The 12,355-nt window shown below is 45.4% G+C and overlaps 1 protein-coding gene across 1 annotated transcript in view; it reads right to left on the bottom strand.

Annotated features, from left to right (window-relative positions):
* OBSCN (obscurin, cytoskeletal calmodulin and titin-interacting RhoGEF) overlaps nt 1-12,355 on the bottom strand; it is a 198,945-nt gene that overhangs the window by 148,732 nt on the left and 37,858 nt on the right. Inside the window, 8 exon segments of the mRNA XM_032234892.1 lie at nt 560-826; nt 3,261-3,530; nt 4,515-4,781; nt 6,199-6,474; nt 8,297-8,572; nt 9,093-9,368; nt 9,809-10,084; nt 10,233-10,514. Coding sequence (XP_032090783.1) covers nt 560-826; nt 3,261-3,530; nt 4,515-4,781; nt 6,199-6,474; nt 8,297-8,572; nt 9,093-9,368; nt 9,809-10,084; nt 10,233-10,514 — 2,190 coding nt within the window.

The raw sequence follows: 12,355 nt of genomic DNA, 5'->3' as shown, positions 1-12,355 counted from the left end.
GAGTGAGTGAGAGAGGGATCCAAGTTCTCTGTGTGCGTGTGTCTGTTTGAGAGAGGGGGGAGGGAGGGAGAGAGGGAAGAAGGAGGGGGAGGGAGAAGAAAAAGAATGGGAGAACTTATTTTGCAAGGGGGAAAAATGCTGTCGCTTTAAATCGGAACTGAGCATGCCTGGCTGTGGAATTCTGGGAGTTGAAGTCCACAAGTCTAAAAAGTGCCTCACCAGCCCTAAAGCTGACCGCACGTCACTGCTCCCAGACCTCTCATGACCCAAGTAGGTAATATCATCAGTTCTAGATCTAGCAAGAAAACCACCCAGCTCAGAGAGCGCCAAGAAGGAATTTCCCAACCATGAGAATTATGAAGGGGTGGAACAACCTTCCTCTTGAAATCATGGGGTCTCCACCCCTAAAGGTTTCCAAGCAGAAGTTGGACAACTATTGATCTGGGATGGTCCAAGCCTTCCTGGCCTGGTCTAGAAGCTCTCCACTGTCCCTCTCCATCATTGTACAATTCTCACAAGGGTTGCATTCCTCGGAATTGGCCCCCACGAGAGGACTTACTGTCTACAGTGACCTTGGCTTGTGTCTTGTCATGGAGGGTCTCGCAGGAATAAAAACCACGATCGTCACAGGATGCACTCTTGATCACCAGGCAGTGCTTTGTCCCCTGTGCCTGGATCTCCAGGTTGGCCGTTGGGTGAAGGGCACTCGCGTTCTTTGTCCACTTCACCTCGGGGGTCGGCTTGGATAGCTCAACTTCGAGCACAATCGTCTGCTTCTCTTCTACAACTTTGGCCTCCAACTTCTTCACGAATAACACCGGGGCTTCTGGTTATGAGAAAGACCAAAAGCATCAGGTAGGTCAAAAGCACGACAGATACAGGTAGTCCTCGACTTAAGACCATTTGTTTAGCCACCATTCCTAGTCACAACAGCACTGAAAAAAGTGACTTAAGACAATCCTCACATTTACAATGATCACAACATCCCCACAGTGACCTGATCAAAATTTGGATGCTTAGCAACCAGCATTTGCAGGTAGTCCTGACTTACAACCATTCAATGACGTTCGACGTTCCTACGGCACTGGAAAAAAAGTGACTTATGACTGTTTTTCAACCTGCAACCGTTGCAGCATCTTCATGGCCAGGTGATCAAAATTCAGACGTTTTGCAAATGGTTTATATTTGTGACAATTACAATATCCCGTGATCATGTGATCTGCTTTTGAGACCCTCTGCAAGTAAAGTATATGGGCAAGCCAGATTCACTTAATAACCGGGTTACTAACTTAACAACTGCAGTGATTCAACTGAACAACTGTGGCAAGAATGGTCGTAAAATGGGGCAAAAAAGATCACTTAACAACTGTCTCACTTGGCAACATAAATTTTAGGCTCAATTTTGGTCATAGGTCGAGGAATACCAATTTTGATAGCAGCTGCAGTGTCCCAGTGTCACCCAGTCACCATTTTCGACCTTCCCAGTGGGCTCCTATCCAGCACAGTCCACGGGGGAAGCTGGATTTGTTTAACAACCTCAACAATGATTCACTTAATGACTGCAGTAATTTGCTTAACAGTCATAATAAAAAAGGACAAAAAATATGCCATGATTTGCTTAATAAGCGCTTTGTTTAGCAATTAAAATTGTCGTCCCAATTTGTAAGTCAAGCACTACCTTCATTTAAAGGTGAGAAAAACTTTTCAACCAACGTTCATATTTTCCCCAACTGAGGAAGCCTTTAAAACTTACAATTTTTTCCTACCATCTTATTCTGGGTAATAGATGATGGTCCAATCCAAAATGTTTTAATCTAGTCAATCAGGATTTTATGCTTTTCCTCACATGAAAACATACTTTGCAAATAGCAAACTAGCACTAGAAAATGAGTGATGACTGTTTCAAAGATCTCACCTCGTGGCACTAGGTTTCTATAGGTTCGTGACAGTGGTGGGTTTCAAAAAATTTTAGAACCTCTTCGGTAGATGTGGCCTGCTTTGTGGGAGCGGCTTGCCAGTCATGTGACCAGGTGGGAGTGGCTTGCCAGCCATGTGACCGAGTGGGAGTGCCTTGCCAGCCATGTGACTGGGTGGGTGTGGCCAACTTGTAAAATGTGGTGAAACTCACTTAACAACGCTCTTGCTTAGCAACCAAAATGTTGACTCAGAAACTGGCATTTGAAGCACGCAAGTCTTAAAGCTGTCAAGTTACAAGACCCTTGCACCCCTAACCCTTTAGAAAAAAAAACTCCAGGTGTATTCAAACCTGACAGCTTTAAGACTTCTGGACTTCAACTCCCAGAATTCCTCCTCCAGTCAAGTTGGCTCAGAAATTCTGACATTGAAGCACGCAAGTCTTAAAGCTGTCAAGTTACAAGAGCCTTGCACCCCTAACCCTTTAGAAAAAAAAAACCCAGGCGTTTTCAAACTTGGCAGCTTTAAGACTTGTGGACTTCAACTCCCAGAATTCCTCCTCTCGCTCTTCATCTTGGTGATGTGCTGACGGGCGGCAGGAGGGAGCTGGAACCAGTTCTAAACGGCACTGAAGATTTGTGGAACCTCTTCTAGAGAAGAGGTTAGAACTGGCAAGAACCCCACCCCTGGTCCGTGATGACAAACCTGCGGCAAGCGTGCCACAGGTGGCACACGAAGCCCTTTAGGCGGGCATGCCAGCTGTCACACCAGCCTAACTCCACTGCACATACACCTGCTTCCTGCCGGCCAGCTGGTCTTCAGGTTTCTGCCATGCATGTGCCGGGGGGGGGGGGGAGTTCGCATTGCATTTTGGGGCCTCGTGCAGCTCCCCTACTTCCTGTTTTGGCTTTCAGGTTGGTGTAGAAGGCCTTCCAGACCCAAACCGGGGCACAGGGGGGCATGTGCAGCCCCCCTCCCCTGGCACCTTGTTTTGGCTTCGAGATTGGTGCAGAAGGCCTTCCAGGCCCCAAACCTCAAAATACAATAAAATAAAAAACTAAAATAAAAATAAAATAAAGTTAAAATACTGTAAAATAAAAACAAGCTAAAATCAAGAAAAGATAAAAAAATTAAAATAAAATTTAAAAAAAAGCTGAAATCAAATTAAATAAGATAAAAAATTAAAATGCAATAAATTAAAAAAACAAACTAAACTGGATGAAGCAAAATAAAAAAGTAAAATAATAATATAAATTAAGCAACGGTTGAAACCAACAGGAGAGCACCCAGAAACGAGAGCCCACAGCTGGACATTTCCTTCCATCCCTAAGGGACCCCCGTCTCACCTTCCACTCGGAGGTGGGCCCGACTCTCTTCTCCCTCGGCTTCAGCTGTGACTTCCCCACTGTCTTGTACCGTCAGGTCAGTGAGAGTGAGGCTATGATGGGCATCATGATGAGAAATGACATATTTCTTGCTGGCTTCAATCGGGGTGCCGCGGTGGCTCCACTTTACAGGTGTGTCGCTAGGGGAAACGGTGCATTCAAAAACCGCCTCTTTGCCTTCTTCTGCCACAACCTTGGAGAGGCCCTTGATAAACTTCACAATGTGAGGCACTGAAGAATAGACCAGGATACACGTCACATAAAAGAGAGGAAATGTTCTTTTGTGGAAATTTGAGAGGCCTCCTTAATGTGGTCTCTCATCTGCAGACTTTAGTTGGAGAGGGACAAGGAGCAATTTCCCAATCAGTGCGCACTGCAACTAGGATCAGTGCTACTGTGCTTTCCCAAAAATATGACACAACTAGAAAATAAGCCCTGGCGTGATATTTCAAGATGCTCATAATATAAGCCCTACCCCCCAAAATAAGCCCCAGTTAAGATCATCAGCCAGATAGATGCATTTTAGTACCATATTTCCCTGAAAATAATACCAGAAAATCCTAAAACAAGCCCTACTGCATCATTTGGAACAAAAATTAATATAAGACCCAGTCTTATTTTCGGGGAAACAGAGCAAACCACTTCTACATAAACAGAGAGGAAACCCCACTCTCTTCCAGCACTGATGACATTATCTAGCTGGGTAATGAAACATCTTCAAGAAAACAGCCAAGCTCAGAGAGCACCAAGAAACCCACAGTCCTTAGCACTTAGACTTCGTAGTGCTTTTACAGCCCTCTCTAAGTGGTTTTCAGAGTCAGCTTCTTGCCCCCCCCCAAATAATCTGAGCCCCCTTTTTACCCACCTTGGAAGAATGGAATGCTGAGTCAACCTTGAGCTGCTGAGATTTGAACTGCCAAACTGCAGCTAGTAATCAGCTGAAGTAGCCTGCAGTACTGCACTCTAACCACTGCGTCATCTCGTCCTCCTTCTCCTCCATCCACTTCTCATCCCCTCTTCTGTCTCCTCCTGCTCCTCTTCCTCCTACCCTCCTTCTCCATCTCTTCCTTCTCTTCCTCCTCCTCCTCTTTCCCCTCCTCCTCCACCTCCTCCCTCCCGCAAACCTCCACTCCCTTCTAATACTGATGAAGTTCTCTGTTTTCACAACAGCTGCTTTCTGTGGCACTACGGCATATCCGCTCCATCAGAAAGTACCTGTGGGTGTGACTTGAAGGGTGCATTGGTCATTCCTTGTCTCACATGAATATTCTCCCTTGTCCTCAGCCCGCAAGCCAGAGATTATCAGCACTCTCTTGGCACCAATTTCTTGCATCATGTAGCGCCTGCTGGGTTTGAGGATTGCTCCGTCCTTGCGCCACACAACTGTTCCTTCGTGCTGGCTGAGTTCACAACTCAAGCTCAAAGCCTTTCCGACCTCAGCTTTTACGGGCTCCAGCTTTTTGGCAAACTTAACCGGCACTTCTGCAGGAGAATTGGAAGATGGGGGGGGGGGGGAAATAGGTCAAAAGAAAGATCATATAGTATTTATTTAGATTTTTTTTTATCCCTCTTTTATGGTGCAAACTGGTTCAAATGTCCAGTGGTATAAAATGTGCTGAACACAGAGGGTCTCATTGTCCAGTGATTTATCTGATGGATACTTTTTTGGCTTAAAGAAGACATGTTTCTAAGCTTGGAACAGCATGTAACAGAAGAAAATATTTGTAACTCGAGGTTGAACTGTGGGATCCAATGGTGATCTCTGAGCTGGGTTGGTTTCTTGTAAATGTTTCATGACCCAACTAGGGAACATCATCAGTGCTAGAAGAGAATGGTATTTTCAGAGGAAGAGGAGGAGACTGTGAGTTTGGTGATCTCTTGCAGTACTTGAGAGACCGCCTACTGCCAATTACCTCCACTAGGCCAATAAGATCCCATAGATTAGGCCTCCTCCGAATTCCATCAGCCGGTCAATGCCGACTGGCAACTACCCGGAGGAGAGCCTTCTCGGTGTCTGCTCCGACCCTCTGGAACGAACTCCCCGTGGAGATTCGTACCCTCACCACCCTCCGGACCTTCCGCATAGCCCTTAAAACCTGGCTGTCCCGACAGGCCTGGGGCTAAAGACTTCAACCCCACCCAAATAGTATGATTGTTGCGCTTTTAACAATGTATTGTCTTCATGTGTGTATCTTGTTTTGTCCTTCCCTCCCCTGAATTGTGAGCCGTCCTGAGTCCCCTCAGGGAAAAGGGCGGCATACAAATAAAGTATATTCTATTCTATTCTATTTGATGATCCAACTAGGGAACATGATCAAGCTCTTCTCCCTTCTGGCACTGATGATGTTGCCTAATTCGATCACGAAATGTCTGCAAGAATGCAACTAAGATCAGAGAGCTCAAGGATTCCACAGTGCTCTTCCTCCTCCTCCTCCTCCTCCTCCTCCTCCTCCTCCTCCTCCTCCTCCTCCTCCTCCTCCTCCTCCTCCTCCTCACCCTTTTCTGCAACCCCCCTCCTTTCTAGCACTGATGACGTTCCTGCAGAAATATCTGCAAGAAACCAACCCAGCTCAGAGACAGCCAAGGATTCCACAGTTCAACCTAAAGCTACAATATCCTCCTTTCTACAAACTCTACTCCCTTCTAGCACCAATGATGTTCCCTAATTGGGTCATGAAACGCCTGCAAGAAAGACCCCAAGCTCAAAGACCACCAAGGACCCCACAGAACTAGTAACTACTAACTCACACAGCTCTTGACCCCCCACATTATTTTAGGGCTGGAAAGAGCTTGAGTTGATTTATTTCATCTTTGATGGAGCTGATGTTTCTGTCGGCCTTGCAACTTTCACCAAATTGCTTTGACATTTTAGGATGGCCACCTCTGCTTGTTCTCTCACCTTCCACCTTGAGTTGGAATTGCTGTTTCTCACTCTTAACTTCGCAGGTGTACAGACCAGCATCTTTAGTTTCGGCTGTCTTCACAATCAAGGTCCTAGCCGCCTTGTCCTTCTTAACCACATAGTTCTTACCATCTTGGATCTCAACTCCATCCTTAAACCACTTGACCTCAGCATCCTCAGGTGATACCACAGTGGAGAAGACAACCTCCTTGTGCTCCTGAGCAACAATGGTCTCCTCCTGAGCGACTTTTCTTTGGAGTTTGACCTCTGGTTCTGGAAGAGCAATGGGAAAATGAGTACAGCTAAGCCCTCAACTTACGACAACACTTAGGATGGGAACTTTTGTTGCTAAGCGAGGCAGTAGTTAAGTCAGTGTTGAATCCAACCCTCCCGCCCATCAATAACTCACAGAACATAGAATGGTAATATAATAGAGGAGATCATTTGCCAAAGTAACTTAGGCATGTAACAAGAGTTGGAAGGGACCTCGGAGGTCTTCTAGTCCAACCTCCTGTTCAAGCAAGAGACTCTATACCAATGATGGCTAATCTTTTCCGGACTGAGTACCCGGACTGAGTGTGCACATGGCCAAATCCCCCCAAACGCGATGCACACCACCCCCTGCACACACGCAAACGGCCCCCTGCATGCACCCCACCCGTGCATGCACATGTGCCCCCCCATATGCCTGTGCGCCCCCCCCCACATGTACCTGCCTCCCATGCATGCACAGCAAAGACCCGAAGACCAGCTGACTGGAGGGAGATGCACATGTGTGGTGGAGCTGAGCTGGGGTGACAGCTCACATGCCCACAGAGAGTGTGCTGCATGCCGTCACAGTCCTATACCACAAATGCTGTCCAATCCCTTCTTGAAAACACCCAGTGATGGAGCACCCATAGCCTCTGGAGGCAAGTCGTTCCTCTGATTAATTGTTCTCACTATTTGGAAATTCCTCCTTAATTCCAGGTTGCTTCTCTCCTTCATTAGTTCCCATGGGGCAGCCCTTGAAGAGTATTCGGAGACTACAACTCATCCAGAATGCAGCCGCACGAGCGATTGTGGGTGCACCTCGGTACACCCACGTTATACCTATCGTCCGCGAGCTGCACTGGTTACTGATCAGTCTCTGGATACGCTTCAAGGTGCTAGTCGTAACTTATAAAGCTCTTCATGGTATTGGACCTGGGTACTTGAGAGACCGCCTGCTGCCAATAACCTCCCAAAGACCCGTCAGATCTCACAGGGTCGGCCTCCTCCAGGTTCCGTCTACCAGCCAATGCCATCTGGCTACCACCTGGGGGAGGGCCTTCTCTGTAGCAGCTCCGGCCCTTTGGAATGAACTCCCCGTGGAGATTCGGACCCTCACCTCTCTCCAGGCCTTCCGGAAAGCCATCAAAACCTGGCTGTGCCGGCAGGCCTGGGGTTGATGAGTTCCCCTCCCCTCTCGACTTGTATGTCTGTATTACTCTTGTGTATTTTAATTACGTGTATTGTGTTTGTATCCCCTTTTCCCCTTTTGAGTTGTTCGCCGCCCTGAGTCCCTCCTGGAGAAGGGCGGCATACAAATAAACTAAATCTTAAATCTTAATCTTAAATCTCATTTATTGCTTTTGTTTTGCCTTCAGGTGCTTTGAAGAATAGATTGACACACACACACACACACACACACACACACACACACACACACACACTCTACTTTGTGGCAGCCCCTCAAATATTGGAAGGCTGCTATCATGTCAGCCCTAGTCCTTTTCTTTAATAGGTTAGACATATAGGTAATTCTTGACTTACAACCATTCATTTAGTGACCATTCGAAGTTACAACAGCACAGAGAAAAAGTGGCTGTTTTTCACACACCCCTTGCAGCATCCCCATGGTCATGTGATCAAAATTCAGAGGCTTGGCAACTCACTTAACAAATGTCTCACTTAACAACATACATTGCGGGTTCAATTGTGGTCGTAAGCGGGGGATTACCTATACTATTCCCTCACATGATCTTCAAAATATCTTTCTGACGATGCAACCTAGGACTACACTGGCCTTTTTAGCAACTGCAACACACTATTAGAAAAGGAGAAGAGATCTCACCTGTTACTTCCACCTTGAAGGTCACTTTCTGACCACCTGCTTCACAGGTATACTGTCCGACGTCCTTGGTCGCCACTTGCTCCAGATACAATTTGCGGGTGGTTCCATCTGACTCCATCTTAATGTTTTTACTGATGAGGATGGGTTGTCCATCTTTGTACCATTTCACTTGAGTGTCCGAAGTGGCCACCTGGCAGGTCAAAATGGCATTCTCCTTCAGGACGGCCTTTACTTCCTCCTTTATTTTGTCCTTATTGGTAAAGACTTCAGGAGCTTCTGTGATGTGGAAGAAAAGAGATGTTGTCAACTTGCATAACAAGTTAATCTCTTTAACTTATTTCAGTCTCTACTTACCTATCTATCCATTCCTTTATCATCTCATCCATTCAACTCCATCTATGTTTATCTGCCCATCTCTCTGTCTCTCTGCATCTATCTATCTATGTACCTGTCCATTCATCATCTCATTCATCCATCCTTCTCTCTCCCCCTCTTTTTCTTGCTCTCAAAAAATATTCGCACATCATATTCATTCACCTCTATGTCTATCTGTCTTTTTTTTTGTCTGTATCATCTATGTTTCTAAGTATCTGACTGTCCACCCACCTACCCATCCACTTCATAATTGTTTCTACATAATTTCCACTCTACTCACCTGGGATAGAGAGAGGGAGAAAGGTTTCAAGAATGCCCAAATAGCAACCAAGACGATCAACACAGATCGCAAAGAGATTCAGCCTTTCTAATTGGATAAACTTTACGATATTGATTCATTCTACATGTTTGTTATTCTCACCTTCAACAAAAACTTTGTAGGTCAACTTCTGTTTTCCAGCTTCACAGGTGTATTCACCAGCATCTTTCTTCTCCACCTGTTGGACAACCAGACGCCGGGATCTGCCTTCAGCTTCCACCTTGAATTTCTTGTTGGAGGTGATCAATTTCCCATCCTTGAACCATTTGACGTCTGTCTTGGCTTGGGCCACCTCACAGGTGAGAGAGACTGTTTCTGAAGCCACAACTTTGAGGTCCTTCTCAAACATCTCCTTGTTGGCAAACATCTCCTCGGCTTCTGGACCATAATCATAGCAGGATTTTAAAAAGCAAACAAAGAAAATAGCAGTAATTACTAAATACAGAGCTGTTCTTCTGTGGAATTAGGATCTTTTGCTAATTTTGTTTGACTCGTTTTTTCCCTAAATTTGTACATAACCTGGAATTTTTAGCTACCTGGGACTCTTTGATAAAAGAAATATAATAGGAGCTCATTCTCTGTTTCTAGAAAGTACAGAACGATTCAATCAAAATCTTTGAGCTATTTCAAATTCATAGTGTGTCCCCCCAAAAAGTATAATTGCCACATATCTTTTTGCAATCAGTATATATTTATATCTATCATATATGCATCTGTCTATCAATCATCTATTTATACTTGTCAACATACAAAGAATCCATACTGCTTATATCCTGCAATATAACTAAAAATAAAGAAAAAAATATGTATGTTGTTACCTGTTACAGTGACTTTGAAAGTGAGCTTCTGGCCATCAGCTTCACAGGTGTATTCGCCGGCATCTTTCTTCTCCAGCTGTTGAACAACCAGACGCCGGGATTTGCCTTCTGCTTCCACCTTGAATTTCTTACTGGCAGTGATAAGTTTCCCATCCTTGAACCACTTGACGTCTGTCTTGGCCTGGGCCACCTCACAGCTGAGGGAAACATTCTCTGAGGCCACAGCCTTGATGTCCTTCTGGACCTTCTCCTTGTTGGTAAACATCTCCTCAGCTTCTCTATCTAATGGTGGAAGGAATGGAGAAAGCTTCTTAATTCATTTTCTCCTTAGGATATTTTGGCAGAGAGAGGGATGGATGGATGGATGGATGGATGGATAAATAGAGAGATAGAGTAATATATGTGTAATATAAGGGCATTTTACCTGCAACTGTGATTTTGAAAGTTAGTTTCTGGCCATCAGCTTCGCAGGTGTATTCACCTGCATCTTTCTTCTCCACCTGTTGCACAATGAGACAACGGGATCCACCTTGTGCTTCTATTTTGAATTTCTTGCTCACAGTGATCAGTTTCCCATCCTTGAACCATTTCACTTCTGCCTTGGACTGAGGCACCTCGCAACTGAGAGAGACATTTTCTGAAGACACAGCCTTGATATCTTTCTGGACCTTCTCTTTGTTGACAAACACTTCCTTAACTTTTTCATCTAGATGTGGGAAGAGAGCACAAGACACATTTAACATTTGAAGTAATGGGCTTCAAAAAAGAAATGTCATCTACACATTTATGCTTCATAAGATATGATCATCCTCATATCTTGGTCATCCTCATTAAGTGACAATCACCTATGTATGAGCTCACACTGTGATACAGCTGCCAAAAAAGCCAACACAGTTCTAGGCTGCATCAACAGAGGAATAGAATCAAGATCATGTAAAGTGTTAATACCACTTTATAATGCATTGGTAAGGCCACCCTTGAGGATACTGCCAGTTTTGGTCACCATGATGTAAACAAGATGTTGAGATCCTAGAAAGAGTGTAGAGAAGAGCAACAAAGATGATTGATAACCATCTTCCAATATCTCAGGGGTTGCCACAAAGAAGAGAGAGTCAACCTGTTATCCAAGGCACCTGAAGGCAGAACAAGAAGCAATGCGTGGAAACTAATCAAGGAGGGAACTAAACTAGAACTAAGGAGAAATTTCCTTACAGTGAGGACACTGAAGGAGATAGTGAGAGCTGAAAAACTTCTTGGATGAGAAGCAAAACGTCTTCAAAGAAAAAGAAAAACCAGAAAGTCCAGTTGCCTCTTGAAAAAACACCTTTGGGATAGTGAGAACAATTAATCAGTGGAACAACTTCCCTCCAGAAGTTGCGGTTGGTTTTTAAGAAGAGATTGGACAACCGTTTATCTTAAATAGTACAGGGTTTCCTGTTTGAACAAGGGTTTGGACCTCCAAGTTCCCTTCCAATCTTGTTATTCTGTTATCCTCCATATGGTTGTTCTTTTCTTGCCAAACTCCTGAAGTTCTCCTGTGCGCTGCTTGGGGAATCCAAGCATGGGTTAACTTTGTCCATTAGCCTAGAGACTGAGTTATGCAAATTGCTGGCCACGCCTCCTCTGACTGGACTGGTTCAGTTTTTTAACTCAGTCCAGCCTAAAGAGACGCAAAATAATTCTCTCTAGTTACTAGACAAATTCATCATTATTATTTCACAAATTCATCATTATTATTTCACAAAATCGTCATTATTATTTCACAAATTCATCATTATTATTTCAACTTGGATTCCACTTCACCGGATTGAGTTCCCTTCAGGGTAAATATCTCTGCAAGGGGTTCATTTCTCCTCGGTTACAGTGACAAATGGATTTTGGCGTTCCCGGAGCCTGCGGGGCCAGAGAACCTTCTTGTTGGAGGCGGTGGTGCGGCGTTGTTTACTGTGGAAAGGTCGGTTCGCCACCTTCGTATTGTCTTGCCGCAGTTGGGAATCGGTTCTCCGCCCCACGCTGGCCGCTCTCACAGCTGTCTGCTGCCCCCCCTCGAGGTTGCTCAACAAAGTGTGGAGCCCGGACATCCCATTGGAGCCTCTGGAGGCTGCGGCTACGGTCGCTGGCAAGAATTGAGGCAGGCATTTTCCATTCTGGCGACGGCCTTTCTGCCTCGGCGAATTGAATCTTCCGCCTTCGCTGTTGCTTACGGCGTCCATTTTGGGTTGTGGCGTCCATTTTGGAGCCCTTTTTCACGCCAGACAACCAGTCCTGCTGGGCGTGGCTTCAGTTTCCCACACGCAATGACGTAGAATCACCAGATTCATTACTCCACGGAGGTCGGTTCACCACCATTCTACTGGAGCACGAGTTTGATCCCTAACAGCCTCCTGTTTCGATTGCGATCAACATTTGGCACTCAGTGAACGTGAGCTTGAGACCTTTCAACTCAGCTTACATGGCTCCTGGTTCTATTACCAGGAGCAGCGCTGGGGCCTCCACCTCTCCTCAGTTGTCCTCCAATGCCACTGGGGCCTCATCTGGAGTGGGTAG

Source organism: Thamnophis elegans, chromosome Z (assembly GCF_009769535.1).
Source record: "Thamnophis elegans isolate rThaEle1 chromosome Z, rThaEle1.pri, whole genome shotgun sequence".
In the NCBI taxonomy this organism is placed as follows: Eukaryota; Metazoa; Chordata; class Lepidosauria; order Squamata; family Colubridae; genus Thamnophis; species Thamnophis elegans.
Note: the sequence above shows the minus strand (reverse complement) of the source record. Positions and strands in the feature narration are given on the sequence as shown.